At 36.8% G+C, this 16924-nt stretch overlaps 1 protein-coding gene across 1 annotated transcript in view; it reads right to left on the bottom strand.

Annotated features, from left to right (window-relative positions):
- LOC150106614 (beta-hexosaminidase subunit alpha-like) overlaps positions 1-16924 on the bottom strand; it is a 261896-nt gene that overhangs the window by 108569 nt on the left and 136403 nt on the right. The window contains exon 9 of the mRNA XM_090393228.1: positions 959-1163. Coding sequence (XP_090249354.1) covers positions 959-1163 — 205 coding nt within the window. The remainder of the gene's footprint in view (positions 1-958; positions 1164-16924) is intronic.

Below are 16924 nucleotides of genomic sequence, written 5' to 3'. Positions count from 1 at the left end.
CGACATCACAAAGTCTGGCATACCGAATATATGTGTTACGAAACTTTTTGACATAACTTAAAAATTTATATAACTCATATCTTTGCTATTAAGTGAATATTAAATACTACATCATTTTGAAAGAAAAGATTTAAAATGGTTTAGTTTAGCTGCTTAACTATCGAAAAAATGGATAAAATATCAATATTTTACAACCCAACAGAAACAAATGTTTATCACAAAGAAACCAAAGTTTCTAAGAGTATCAGCATTATGACAGTTTACATAACAATAAGCCATTACCAAGTTGCCTCGGTAATGGACTATTTAACAAACAAAATCATGAAAGGGATTACTTGCATATAGTGAACTGAACAAACTACATAACTTCTGATATGAGCCAGTGTGGATATTTTTGATTATTATTCAGTCTCTGAAGAAACCATAAGAAAGTACAAACAGTGTTATTAGGTGAAAAAAAAAAGCCCTAATAAAAGTTAAAATGCATTTTTTTAAAGTTGGGTTAAGAAAAAATCATCTTGGCAAAAGCTAAGTGGGTTTCATTTATTATTATAAAAGAATTGTTCTTAGAAACTTCCACTGTTCAGCACAAACATGAATTCACTTGGTTGATGGGAAATGCTGTTAAGACAATACCATTATTACCTAGTATCCGCATTTTTATATTATTTTCTATATAATTTTAATTATAATTTATAAAATTTTATATAATTAATTTTTTCAAGAATAAATAAGATGAACAAAGAATAGTTTGAACTATTTGATTTTTAATATTTCCAGATTCATTTATTTGAATTTGGAATTATTAAAATATCCATGTTCCAGGTAACAATGCAAAAAAAAAAAAAAAAAAAAGTCATTGCATTTAACTGGGAATTTGAAAGATAAAAAAAAAAAAAGCACAAGAAAATTAGCATTTGCACTTAAAAGCATTTAGCAACAATTTGTTCTGTCATACCAACAATTGAAGCTAACTTCATCGCCACCCAGATGCAAGTATGTGTCAGGAAATACTTCACTGATTTCTTCAAAAAATTCTGTTAAGAATGTATATGTCGAATTCACTATGGGAAGAATAGGTCCATAAGTTCCGTCAGGTACCGCTTTTGAAAAACATGGTGTAAGTAATCCCGGCTGCCCTTTTCCCCAAGACTCTGTATGACCTACATGAAACAAATACTGTATAAATATTCTTAAACATAATAATCAAAATCTATTCAAACCAAAGTTAAACTTCAAACAATTTTCTCCAACCCACAGTCCAAAAACTGATTAACCTAATTGGATAAAAACCACCAGAAGATGAACTACATACTGATACATGTACCATGAAAATATACATATACAGACACACACAACAATACTGACATATTCAACATTGCAAAATTAGATAATCATTATACATAATTTTAATTAACTTATCCTCTACCCAGGAAAATTAACTAATTCTGTCTTAAAGTTATATGGATTCATCATGTCTATAACCTGCCGATGAAAGCAATTTCAAAGATTTTTTTATCCTAACAGTAAAAATCTGAACTTTGAAAATATGTATATGAATTATGTACACTGCTTAGAAAGAAGTCAATAAACACCATAATATGAAGAACAAACAGCCATGGCAACAACCTTAATAAGATGTAGGACCACCTTTTGCTGAAATGACTGCAGCAATCCTATGGGACATACTTTCCACATGCATACAATAGCAATCAATGGGAATTTTGGCCCATTCTTCCTGTAGGTCCTGGACTGTTGTGGGGCAAACATCTATTGACCTCACCCCATGCACCAGTCCATCCCACAGATGTTGAATAGGATTGAGATCATGACTCTGTGGAGGCCAGTCAAGTGTGGCGACGTTCATGTCCACCAACCACATAGTTACAGCAGTAGCCTTATGACATGGTGCACTGCATTGTTCAGATACCTCTCAGAATTCAATGTTCACATACCACAAACAGAGGTCTCAGTCAGGAAAAACAGGACCATACTATCACACTGCCACCTCTGATTTCATAATTGGGATTATGCACTCTGGTAAGAGACATTCACTGGGCATCCACCACACTCACATCTGTCTATCTTGCTCAGTAGAGGGTGTAGTGTGATTCAAGTTTCCATGCTCTTTGCATCACTGAAGACAATGCTGCATGTTGGTTCGAGTGATTATCCTTCATAGCACCTTATGGTCACATTCAGTGAGTGTGGTTAGTCATCCACTGCAGGTAGTAGTTGACTCCTTGCCTACCATCTTAATATGGTATCACTGATTATTGACCTGGATGTCCCAATTTGTCAACAATCTGCCAAACAGATAGGCTTGCAACATGGCATCCTATCACAACATCTCTTTCAAACTTTGTCAGTTCCCTTCTGGCAGCCATTTCACCAGACACAGTTGCACTGACTTGGGAGATTCGATTCATATTCCTCTAATTTATACTAGCTACAAACACGTGACTCGTTACATGGTTGGCTTTTCAAGTGAACGTGAGTTAGCTAGTCTCAGATGGTGGTGGTGGCAGCATTTTCCCTTCCAGAAAACAAGCAAACCAGTCAGAAGAACATAGTAGATAGGATTGAATTCTTTATCATTACCAATAAGTACATTACTAAGAAGCCAAGTTTCTTGGCTTCTTAGTAATGATTTATCTAACAGATAAATTTATCTGTTAGATAAATTTATCAGACAACTAACTAACTCATTTTCATAACTATCATGATACAATTCCTCTACATGCACTCTGTCCTTTCTGAATGCCCTTGATTTTCAATGATATCCATTAAAAACCTTGGTGGGATGGAATTCATAATTCAATATAGGATTGACTGCAGTAACATTATTATCTTTCTCTACATATATGGATTTCTTTTTCATTAATCCTACAATCTGTCAAGTTTCACTACAAGTTATTTTACTATTCCTGAACTTTAATTCCCTATCAACCAAAAATACCCAAATCTTTTACTGAATTCACTCAACTTATATCTAGCTAATATCATTTATGGAACTGCACATACTCATATTTGTTCAAATTAAATTTGAAACCTCATTTCACTGTCCATTTTTCTAATATTTTATTATTATTATTACAGGAATCTCCAGAGAATATGAAGATCCACACTATCCATACTACTCCTTGAGTAGTATGGATAGTACTATTCACAACAGACCCCGGAAACCCATTCCATTCATTCACCACTCTCCAAAGCAAACAAAGTTTTAGTACTGAGGCATTTACTAACTGCACTCTTACTCAATTTCCAAGGATGACTTCTAGTTGTGACCTTCTGGCCAAGTGCCTAAAAATTTCCTTTACATCAACTTATAAAATGTTTTTAGTAACTTAAATGTTTCTATCATATGTCCTCTTTTCTGATTATCAACCAACTTCTGCAACCTACAAACTCTCAATCTGTTGTGCAAGGATCATTCCACAGACTAATCATCTTTCTCACTCACCTATGGATTCTATCCACCACATCCTCATTCCCAAGAAACACAGCTGGACAGACCTGTGCACAGTAATCCAGATGACAGAATAACAAAGATTTATTAAAGATGAATGATAACTTCCTCATCTCTTCTTGTTAGTATGTTCATCAATCACTGAGTAATCCTATGAGCCACCTTGGACACTTTTGCAATATGCGCTCTGAACTTCAAATCCCCAAATCTACAGCTTCATCAATTTTCCGTATACAGCTCTCGAAACATAGTGTACAGCTTGCAATTTTTTCATCCCAAAATGTATAATTTTATACTTTTCCACACTAAAATGGTACCTGTAACTTTTGCCCATACTGTCAGCCTGTATAAATCATCTTGCAGTCTTTCTACATCATCATTATTAACTATTAAACTAGTGAATTTTGTGTCATCAGTAAACAACAGAATATTTACTTTTAAATAATTTCCTATATCGTTTATGTATAAATAAATTTATGTACAAGCATAGAGTAACATACCTGTTGCATATACCTTTAATCAGGTATATGCTTTCCTCCTGGATTGTGTTCCTCCATATACTACACTTTGGTATCTACTATCAGCTAACTTCACATCTATATCACCAGTTTCATATTATCCCCATTTGTTCCAATTTATGTAACAGATACAAAATTAATGACGGAAAATATCACATAAAAAGATTTTTTAATAGTATAATGTTCCCTGTGTGTCACAGGCATTTTCAGTACATGTTAAGCTCAAATTAAACAATAACTGACAATTCCAAAAAGCATCACCTAAGTAGCTAGTGTAACATAGCTAAAAAGGTCAATAAAATTTCCTAAAAAAAAAAAAAACTATATCTACCCTATATATATAAAATGATAAGCCTTTTTATGTAACGTTTTCTGTGTCACGTTTTTTTGTCAAGTTATTTGAAACATTTTGAAACTCAGGGGCTACCCTGAGTGTTGAGTTTTCAAATTCGAATCATCAAAATTCAAGGAGAACTGGCCTGCCAGTCTGGAACTCGGGGGGCTGGGTGCCAGACCCCCCTTTCGAAGACTCGACACTCAGGGGCTATCCTGAGGGTCGAGTCTTCGAAATTTGAGTCATCAGAATTCAAGGAGAACCGGCCTACCAGTCCAGAACACAGGGGCTGGGTGCCGTAGGTGCCAGGGGGGGGGGGGAAGAGCCCCCTAGTACACAATAAAAAGTTAGGAAACTTTTTCCTAACTTAGTAAAAAGTTTCCTAACTTTTTATTGTATATATAGTTTTTTTTTTTTTTTTTTTTTGTTACAACTCAAATAAAGACTAAGTATTGCTTGATATAATGCCCCATTGACACCATATAACTGTAGCATATTGAATAGCTTCTCTCTTGGCAGCTTGTCAAATGCCTTTTCCAGATCTACAAAACTTAAATACAGATCTTTGTTATATTCCCATCATTTCTCAACTATCTATCATAAAGTGAAAATCTGATCCTGGCAGCCTCTATTTGGCCTGAATCCAGCTTGTTCTTCACCAAGCTTCCCTTCCACAATCCTTCTCAACTGTTTCTCAAGTATACTTGCATAAATCTTACCAGGAACACTGAGTAGGGAAATACCTCTGTAATTCTCACATTCAGTTTTATTTCCCTTTTTATATTTGGGTACTATGAGAGCTCTACTCCAATCATCTGGAATTCGTCCCTCTGTCCATACCTTCTGAACTATGCAGTGCAGTGCAGCCACTGTAAGACTTTTATACCTCCATAATTGATCATTTCTAGTCGAATATCATCTACTCTAGCTGCCTTTCCACATTTCAGGCTTTTGATGGCTTTTTCTACTTCAAGTATAGTTATGTATACTTGGTTGCATGCCTGTTGAGTGTTTTTTACCACTGTGCTGTCACTGATTGTTTCATTTAGCAATTTTTCAAAGTAATGACTCTATACATCAAGGATATGTTTTCCTCCAGTTTTTCACCTTTATCATCTCTAATTCCTTTTACAGCACTCTTTCCTCCAACAGTATAAATGTGTAGTTATTCCTTTTAACCAACTCAACTGTCGATTTATTATAAAAAATGAGTAAATTACTAAGGCATAACATACCTTTCACAAGGCTGCGATGCCCCCAATAGAGTATCATATTGTTATCCACCCATTCCTGAATTCTGTCTGATCCAATACCTTTACCACCAATCCTGAGATACTGATTGGCCTACAATTTTCTATCTTAGTCTTGGAGCTCCTTTATACAAATTGAACTATTTTTCCCTTCTTCCACTCCATTAGGACTTTACGAGAGCTGAGATTTGTCTTCAATAAACAAAACACACTGCACATTATTCATAAACACATTTTTATTCACCTTCCATAGGTAACTTCTTATTTTCTCTCCTCTAACAGCAATCAAGTACTGAAAATTTTCTTCTGCATCTATCCTACAAAAGTAATTCCCCTAGGAGCTGATATGTTGCTATTATATCCAGGATTTTATGACTATCAACCTGATTTTGTAACCTAAAAATTTTCATTTTATTCTTAGGGAGAGTATGCTATCATCCTGATCACTTACTATTCTGGATCTGTGCCACTGTATAATCTCAAGAGGCCCAGCCAAATAAACAAGACAAAATGTGATCATATGAAACACTTATAAACATGAATAATAAACTCCCTTATCATATATTTGTAGAATCATTAATGGGAGCTGCTAAAAGACCCTGCAGTAAACCACAAGTCACTGGCATTCTCTTGGATTCAATTTTCCCATATACTACTTTCTGACATCTGTCCATCAACAACTCCCTTACCCATATCACCAGTAGGATATCTGTCTCCACTTGTTCCAATTTATTACTAAAGTTCCAAGTGGTGTCCTGTCAAATGCCTTCACTTGTTTGGATATATTATAATGGTATAGCCATTTCCTTTATCCAACTCAATTGTCACTTTATTATAAAAACTAAAAGTGAGCAAATTACTAAGACAAACCTGCCCATCACAAGACCATGCTTTCTCCACATATTCCTGTCAATCCCATTCCTGAAATTTTGCTCTTTTACTAACTTCCCAGTCTTAACCACATATGAGATACTGATTGATCTGTAATTTGCTACTTCTGTCTTATAGCCTTCTTCATGTAATGGAACTATTTTGTTCTCTTCCCATTCTCTTGGTGCCTACCCAGAGCTGATTCTCTATTTCCAGGTACTCCAAGGAGTCAAAAGACTCATTGTGGAGACCCACTATATCCATTAACACAATACCCATCATCTCCTTAAACTTATTTACTGCTTGGGTGCTAACAACTACCTCTGGCAATCCATTCCACTCGTTCACCACTCTCCAAGCAAAGAACCTAGTCTGCATACCCTTACTAACCATACTTTTAGACAACTTCCAAGTGTGACCCCCCCCTTGTTTCCCCCCACTCCCCATATATCGAAAAATTTCTTTCGTGTTAATCCTATAGAAACCCTTTAGTAATGTATATGTTTCTATCAGAACCCCTGTCTGATAAACTCTAAAGCCCACACATCCTCAATCTATCCTCATATGAAACATTCCACAGATCTGTCACGAGATTGGTCACTCATTTCTGAATCCTCTTTACCACCTCCCAGTCCTCTAGAACAGTGCTTCCCAAACTTCTGGATGTCAGGGCCCCCTTTGCAAAAATTAAAATATTTCACGGCCCCCCTCGAAAAAAAAAATCGTAATAGAGATATATTATTATAATATTTATTGTATTTATATTCAATACAAAACATACACAGCGAATATTGCAAAAATCAAATGCATATATTACATTTTTTGCCTCTTACCGTTTGGTTCTAAAGACGATGTGGGCTGTTCTGGTAAAATATGAAATACTGTCCTTTTTTTTTCAGTCTGTTTCTTCTTCTTCTGATTGTTCGCGGGATTTTTTTTTTAATTTTTTATCAGTCACTTATTCATCTCAGAGTTAAATTTTTTAACGTAGAATAGATCAAATAACATCACCACTTACCGATACTGGCACACCACAGACTGATAACATGAAATTAGTGAATATTACCTGAATAAGGGAATCCCCCCTGGACCAGGAACATTTTTCACTTTTGTGACTTTTCTCCTTTTACGGTAATTAAGCCTAACGCGAAACAATCAGCAAAGGCAGTCTGTTTATTAAAACGTGCATATGATTGGTGCGGTATCGACAAAAGATCGTGCAATCAAAAGATAAAAGCATAGCTGAAAATTGAGTTGAAATGCTAACTCTCTTCAACCGAATTCCATATGTGAAACTGCCATAACATTCATTATATATATATATTACTTAGTTTTAACACTTTTACGAATTTTAACACGTTCGGTTGAATTTTATTGCTGCCTTGGGAAATCGAACTCACATACATCTAATTAATAACAATAGTTTTTAGTTAGATACTGTGTTTGCCCATGCAACATATGGTTTTGTTTCAGTCTATACAGCATAGTTTCTGTATAAGGGGACATGTGATTCATTAATTAGTGTGTTTTTATCCCAGTCTCTAATTGCACTATTTGTTGAGAAATATATTACACAGACTCCTCATACCTTATTCACTGGCATAATAAAAGTACTTATTTTTATTGCCTCTGCAGTATAGTGGCTCTTAGGGAGGGCGTGTTGTTTACCACTGCAAGCGAGTTACTATATACCCACATGAACTTGTTTAAGCTTTTTTTCATGTGTGAAGTATATGCGAAACTTTTATTGGTAACAGAAAACTAGCTCAGATGACAGTGATAATATAAAATGAGTTTTGATATGTATATAAAGTCAATATCAACAGTCCCTGATTACGAACGCGTTATGAAAGGGACAGAAAGATTTGGAACTTCCCTGGAGAGCATTTGAAGTAAATACAATTAACCACTGCTTTGAAATGAAACATATGAATAAGTAATATTTACTAATATTCATTAAGTGCCGAAATACGCAGGAAGCAAAGTTTGTGAACCAACACCAATGTGTGAATTTTTCCATTAAAATATAAAAAATAACAAAAAAGAAATAATAAAAGTTAAATACGTTTCTTTTAAAATAAAAAAAATACACTTAGTCTTAAAACATTTGAAATTTGTTTTCATTATTTCACGGCCCCTCAACAAAACGTACGGCCCACAGTTTGGGAAGCGCTGCTCTAGAAATGCAGGATATCAAATCTGTGCACAGTAGTCAACATGTGGCTGAATCATAGCCTTATAAAGGAGGGATAATAATCTCCTTATCTTTACTTGTCAATGTGTTTTTTGACATCCAAGTAGTCCTCTGAGCTATTTTTGCCAACTCTTGAAATATGTCCTGTGAATTTCAAAACCATCACCCTCAAATCTCTGGCCTCATCAATTTCCTGTACTCTAGTACCATCAATATGATACAAACTATGTAACCCTTTCATCCCAAAAAAATGCATTACCTTACATTTTACAACATTAAATTGACAACAATTGTCCTTTGCCCACACTGGCAATTTATTTAAGATATCTATATTACCTTTATCAAACTATTTCCTGAATATCCCATCTAATATCATGGCTGTATTTGCATTAAGGTTCTGCAAGATCCTAAGGCACCTCCAATTCATCTACCTCTATTCTCCCAGCAGTCAGTGTCACATCTAGTAGTGGAGTATCTCCACATGGACAGTACATCCATGTAAAATGTTTGCTCCCTAACTCAATTATTTCATATTATATCCTTACCATCAGTACATCAAAGCTTTCCTTCATTCCTCCTTTTACTTACCACATAGTTAAAGAACTCTTTGGGATTTCCATTGGTCTACTAGGATAGCTTCCTCTCAGAATGTGCTTTTGCTTTCCTTATCAACTGGATAAGGAAGTTTTTTCATGTTCTTGGCTCATGAATGTGCAGATCATTTCAGAACTTTTTTCAGTTTCTGCTTAATGATACTATACATCAGTCAAACTCCTGCCTGATTTATACTCCTGACTTTGGATATAATTCTGATACTGTTTTCTGCAAACAACCCTTGAACATCTCCCATGTATTGATAAATTTTACCTTGCAGATTGGTATGCCATGGCACTGCTCCAAGCTGGCTCCTCAGCTTGTCAAAATCACCTGTTCTGTAATTCCACATATATCCTTTCTTATATGAAAATTTCACTTGTTTGGAAATTTCCCAGATCAAGGCCACATGATCACTCTACCTGGCCATGTGGCTACTTTGGTTACCTGACAAGTTTTCTGATGCTATCATCACTTTTAAATCCAAAGTCCCCTCTATTACATGCCATTTCAGGGAATTACCTCTTAATAGCTGTATTATAGATGCCATTTCTTTCCCTTCCTCCTTCAATCTATGTCCTCATGATTGAAGACTCATAATAATTGCTTGTCCTGCACTCACTGCACAAATATGCTGATGTATATCATCCATATTTTCCCTTGTACACCCTGGCTAACAGTAGCAACAAACTATATACTTTAACATTTTATCCTGTTGCCCTCATCTCACACCAGATAGCTTCAAATGCACTGCAATATATATCCCTGTCCTCCTGCTGAACATCTTTTGGCTTCAATTTCTCTTTGATTATCATTAGAAAACTCCTCCCCAGTCCCATTTTCTCTATCCTTTCTGAAAATACTAGATACCCCTTTCCATTCCTATATCATCCTACATCAATTAAGTCTCACTAATACTTGTAACTTTTGGCCAAGCTGAACTAACCAAAACCAAAAACTCCTTCCTCCTTTTCTGAATGCTTCTGGCATTAGTATACGAGGGTTACTATTTGAAAAGTGTGGTAAATTTCCAATAGACAGCGACACAATATGTTCATTCATACCAGTTTCGGCACGTATCATCTTTTGCGTGATCCCTGGCAAAAGTTTAGCCATATGCGACACGTAGTTCTCGTTTGGCAAACATTTAAAATGACCGTGTTCACATTTTTCATAAAAATGGAGGAAGACGAGTTTCATGCAGTGATAAAACATTTTTATTTGAAGAAGCAGACGGCCATGCAGATCAAAGCCGAGTTAGATGCATTTCATGGGAACTCTGTGGCAGCATTAAAGACTATTTATTTTTGGATAAATGAGTTTAAATGTGGTCATGAGTCCATCGAAAATGAAGTGCACTCTGGACGCCCGACTGAGGTCACTATGAAGGAAATGATTGTCAAAATCCATGGTATTGTTATGGAAGACCACTGAGTGAAAGTGCATGAGATTGATGAGATTGTGGGTGTCTCAACCGAATGGGTGTATAATATCCTGCATGAAAAACTGTGTGCATGATGGGTGCCACAATTGTTGACTATCGATCAAAAATGCATGTAAAAAGACATTTCAATGCAGTGTTTGGTGATGTATAGCAAATTTGCAGGATTTTTTGTGTTGATTCATGACTGTAGACAAAACTTGGATCCACCACTACACACCTGAGCCCAAGCAGCAGTCAAAACAGTCGACAACTTGGTGAAAGAAGCACCGAAAAGAACTAAGACCGTTTTGTCAGCTGGGAAGGTGATAGCCAGTGTATTTTGGGATTCCCAAGGAATTATCATGATAGACTATTTGGAAAAGGATAAGACAATAACAGGAGTCTATTATGCATCATTGTTGGACCATCTAAAAGAAGAACAGAAGAAAAAAATGGCCAAGATTGGAGCACAAAAAAGTGCTCTTTCATCAAGGCCAATGTATAGGCCATTGTGATGGCTCATACATCAGCCATCACAATGGCAAAATTGCCCGAATTGAGGTTCGAATTGGTTCCACATCCACCGTATTCTCCGGATTTGGCGCTGTGTGACTTCTTCTTGTTCCCAAACTTAAAAATTTGGCTTGGTGGGAAAAAGGTTTCTTAGAATGAGGATGTCATCAAGGCTGTCAATGACTATTTTGCACAATTTGACAAATCCTACTTTTTAGATGGGATGAAACTCGCTGGACCAAATGTGTAGATCTCGATGGAGACTATATTGAGAAATAAAGGTGATTTTTTTTCCAAAAAAATGTGTTTAACTTATTTTTTTACCAAACTTTCCAAACAATCCTCGTACATAAGCTACAGTATATCCCTCAGTCCACAATCACCCTCATGCCTTGTGTTGATTATCCCACCCAATTTCAGAACCTGAGGAAACAAATTCAGCATCATTTGTTCTTTTTCCTGCTCACCTATGTCAAGGATGCCTTCACATGCTTTATTTTTCCCTTAAAAACTTTATGAATGTTTTCAGAGTAAATGCAGAGAGAACAAATTAGATGACAGTAGAGTAGAGAGTATTGATAGAAGCCTGGAAAATGTCACTATAGGTGATAATAGTGAAAGTGTGGTGTCAAAAGTTCAGTAAAGAGTAGAAGACCAGAATAAAGAAATAGCGTGCTTGTGTAGTCCTTCACAGAACAAAGTGCAAGACTGAAAAGCTGCAGAAAGAGCAAAGAGATTAGGTAGAACTGAGAACAGTAAATGCAACTGGGCTAAAGCCAAAAAGAAAATTGTAAGAATAAAAGAGAGAAAGAGCATAGGCAGATAATTTATGGAAATTTTATGATAATAGGAGTACTCGTGAAAGCACTAAAAAATAATTTCCTGGTGTGAAAATTAATAATATTAGTAATTACTAAAATAAAGAACCAAAGGCTTCAGTTCAGAGATGCAAAATCGCATAAGCAAAGTGGATATTAGATCCAGCTTTATTTTAAAGCGAATGTAAAAACTATGAAAGTTTTGGAAAGTACTGCAAAAGTTGGTCAAAAAGAGAATTCAGGAATGGGTGGATAACAATATGATACTCCATGAGGGGCAGTATGGCTTTGTGAAGGGTAAGTCATGCTTTAGTAATCTACAAACTTTTTATAATTGAGTGACAGCTGAGCTGGATAAAGGGAATGGAAACACAGTGATACTGTTGGACTTTGCAAAGGTATTTGACAGGATACCACATGGAACTCTATTACACACTCTGCAACAAATGGGGGATGGATATGAAACTGGTGATATGGATAAAAGGGTGGCTGACTGACATATACAAAAAAGAAGTATATGGAGGAGCAAAATCCACGAGAAGGCAGGTGACTAGTGGGGTGTCACAAGGCTCTGTGCTTGGACCACTGCAGTTAAATTTTTATATAAATGATATAGGAAATAATTTTAAGGGAGATATTCAGTTGTTTGCTAATGATGCAAAGTTGGGTAGGGTAAGAATTAATCAGGGCGATGTAGAGAACTTGCAGAATGATTTAAATAGGTTTGCAGTATGGGGTAGCTACTACCCATACTGCAAGCTACTACTACCCTGACTACTCTAGCAGCTACCCTGCTAGAGTAGTCAGGGTAGAGCTCACAGGATTATTTGGTTATTGAAGAACACACTAACAAGCAAATATAAGGGAGTTATCATTCCTCTTTATAAAGCTTGATATGACCAAATCGGGATTACTGGGGAATGAGGAAGTGGTGGAGAGAATCCAGAGGTGAGTGACCAAGATGATGAGTAGTGTGGAATACTCCTTACACAACAGATTGAGGGTTTGTGGGTTGCAGAAGTTGGTTGATAGGCAGAAAGAGGTCATATGGTAGAAACATTTAAGGATTTACTTAAAGGATTTTATAGGATTAAGACAAAGGCAATATTTCAGTACTTGGCTGGAGGGGGGGACAGAACACGAAGTCATTCTTGGAAGTTGGGTAAGAGTGTGGTTAGCAAGGGTGTGAGGACTAGATTTTTTTTTTTTTTTTGCTTGGAGAGTGGTGAATGAATGGAAATAAGTTGCCTGAGTCAGCTGTGAGCACTATGTCTGTTAATAGTTTCAAGGATAGGTATGATAGATATTGTGTTGATAGTGGGTCTCCCACTCTGAGCTTTAGGACTTCATGAAGGTGTCTCTGCAATAATAATAATAATAATTCCATCTTCCCGATAATCCTGCTACCACATATTCTGCAATGTACAGCCTTCTCCCCCATCCAGTCAACCCCACCTAGCCTGTGGTGTGGCCTGTTTTCACAAAAAGAGGTCTGGCAAAATCAGCAATTATTCCTGCTATGAAGGGATACCTTCCTAGCTGGAGGAAATGCCAGCTAGACAACTAGGTGGGCTTCATCACCTGGGTGAAATTATCACCACTTAGCTTACTGGAGGCCTGAAGTGGAATATGCCATATTTGGCCTTTAGAGCAAGGATTGTAGTTTCTATTTTTCTTCATGGTCCTCTCTGTGCAATGAGAGTGATATCCCTCAATGGCATGCCATACATATTTAGAGATCCCATAGCCTCCTTCATTTTGAGGGTTCATCAGTTAAAATGGTGATTCTACAGACTGGCTACCAATTAGTGCATGAGCCCCAAACCTGTCAGGAGTAGTCTTCCCAATCAACTGGCACATAATCTTGTTGCCATATACTCTACCAGGTCATGCTTGGAGATGACAGGAGATACTGTCAAGGCAACATTATGGCAAGTAAACTGGTCACTCTCTGTATGGCTGTCATGTCCAAAGTATATCTTCTCTTACTACTATATGTATTCTATCCTTCCATTTAAACATAAACAAACTAATGATGAAGCTTACAAACAATGACAGTGAACATAACAAAAAAGCCATCTCTTTCATAAACTAATTCCAATAAAAAATACGCAACACAACCATACAAAACATGCTATAATTATCTAATTAAAAACTCACTACTTCTTCATAAATTAATTCCAATAAAAAATACACGACAGAATCGATCACTCGATACAAAACATGTCACATTCATCTAATTAACAACTCACTTTCACTTCTACTTCACTAACATCCGTGGCATTAACACCAACATAAATGACATTCACACTTACAGTCATCCAAACCAGATCGCCTACTCTTGACAGAAACTTCCATCTCCAGTGTCCAAATTATACACTACATGATTTCAAGATCAGACATTGCATGCTAGAGAATGAATAATTTACAATCCCCTGCTTTAGACCTCCTCTGGCTCAAGATTTCCTTGCCCTCTAGTAATATTCATCTGCTGCATTTACTGTTCTCCAATAACTACTCAGACATCTTCATATTCCTGTGGACTATGTGCAATCCAGTCATCCAACTAGTGAAGTCATCTTCCTAGGTAACTTCAATATTCATAATTTCCAAATAGCTCTCATTTCCATTACTACTGGTCAAGCTGGATGAGAGGCAGAAATCTTTGCCATAAGCAAAGACGCAATGCAAATTGTTCATCTGCCTAGATGAATTCCAGACAACTCTCTTCATTCATCCAATACCTGGGTCTCTTTTTAACCAGTTCTCCCTCCAAAGACACCAGAGAGGTCACTCTTCCCCCCCCCCGGCAACTCAGACCACAATCTTACATGACTCTCCTCTCATGCACACAACATTCTTTCTAAAGCCATGCATCCTTGAATCTTCTGGCACTAAAAAAAGGTGCCAATTGGGTTGACCTCCAGAACTTAAGATTTCTGATTTCCATGGTCAGATTATTGCTTCAGCTCATCTGACCCTAACACATGCTCTGAATAAATCACAGAATTTATCCTCACCAGCATGGAGGCTTTCATCACCCATTCTACCCAGAATCCTCTTTCACTTTCCAAGTCCTGATTCAATGGAAAGTGTATTAGAATAGTTGAAAAAATTTCAGCTTACCGCATGTGACTCACATCAAGAACTCCAGCTTCATGATCCTTTCTCATACTTTGCTTATGTCAAAGCATGAGAAAGCATGAAACAAATGCAAAACAGTCATCAGCAGATCCAAATCCGATTTCATAAAGGCCAACAGTAGAAAATTTCCTCCTGTCCAAATGGAAGCTGTGCTTTCTACTCCCTTGCTAAGGCTGCTAGAGTGTGCTTCTGCTCACCTCCTCTTCCATCCCTCTCTCGCATCCTGATGTCCCCACTGTTACTTCACCCAAAGATAAAGCTAATCTCATAGCATTACTCTTTTCCTCAAACTCCTGCACTGATGACCAAGGCAAATTGCCACCTACCATAGCAGAATCTAAGCTATGCTTCCTGTAGTTTTTTTGAACAAAAGCCATCAGGAAATTACTAAATATCTTGGACACTAAAAAGTCTCCTGGTCCTGTTGGCATTTGTTCTCAAACATTTGCTCTGGAAATAACACCTCTCCTGTATTATCTCTACGCTCTATTATATATATGGCTCTTACTTATCCTAACAAGTGGAAGTAATCACATATCCAGCCTATTTCAAAAAAAAAAAAAAAAGAGGCAGAAGTCTACCATGAAGCTATCAATCAATTACCATCGCCTCAGTCCTTGCAAAGTAATGGAGAAAGTCATCAATAGCCAACTTCTCCACTACCTGGAGGTCCCATTCAATTAATCAATGACTACCAGTATGGATTCCATCATTCAAGATTCACTGGTGCCCTCTTAGCTTACATCACTCAACACTGGACATATGCAATGGAAAGATTTGGTGCAACTTGTGCTGTCATTCATCATTTTAAGAGCATTCGATTGTATCTGGCATTGAGGCCTGCCAAATGAAATGATCCTGTGGACTACCTGCATGCTCTGCAACTGGTTTGGTAGCTCTCGCTCTTCAAGATTCATCACCAATGCAAGAGAGCCTCAGGGCTCTGCCCTATCACCTATCCTTTTTCTCATGTATATAAACAACCTACTCTCAATCACCACCAATCCTATCCACAGCTTTCCAGATGATAGTACTCTCCATTCATCCCACTTATTTGACAAACCATGCAGTGCAAAGCATCAAGACCATCTACAACTAGTGCCTTAAACACTAATCTACACATTATCCTTCAACGTGGTGAGGATAATCTGGACAAAACACTATTTTGCCTCTTATCTTGCAAAAGAAATCTCAGTGCATATTCTCTTACCCTCCGTAATATACAATTCACCAGACAAGATCAGATTTTCTGCTTAGACTAGCATTCATTTCACCCTCTCCTGGCAAACACATCACATGAACAGCTTCCTAATAACTGAAGAAACTAGACATTCTCTTTCTTTCAAGATGCTATTTTACATCCAACCAAGTCTTAACAATATACAAAACTTCACCATTGCTCCCAATAAAATACCTAGTGAGGATATTATGATCCAGATCGAACGCGGAATCCGCCACCTTCCACATCAAGTCGCCAACAGTGTAAGACTGGATGTAGCCTGTGTCTTTTCCAAAGCAAGACCACCAAAAACCAACATATCCAACAAGGAATATAAAGCTCTACAAGAAATGAAGAATAATAAAGAATTAGTTATCACCAAAGCGGATAAGGGAAATGCAACTGTAGTACTTAACCAAAAGGACTACACAGGTAAGCTGAATGCTCTTCTATTAGATCGGGCCACTTACCTCCTTATCAATTACAATCCCACCAACTCTCAAATTAGAAAACTTCACAGGCTCCTTAAGAGAGTCACTTCTTGGCCTGTAGAAGTTACCAACAGATTAAAGCCG

This window comes from Typopeltis vanoorti, chromosome 5, assembly GCF_054136105.1.
Source record: "Typopeltis vanoorti isolate ZY-2024b chromosome 5, IOZ_Tvanoo_1.0, whole genome shotgun sequence".
In the NCBI taxonomy this organism is placed as follows: Eukaryota; Metazoa; Arthropoda; class Arachnida; order Uropygi; family Thelyphonidae; genus Typopeltis; species Typopeltis vanoorti.
Note: the sequence above shows the minus strand (reverse complement) of the source record. Positions and strands in the feature narration are given on the sequence as shown.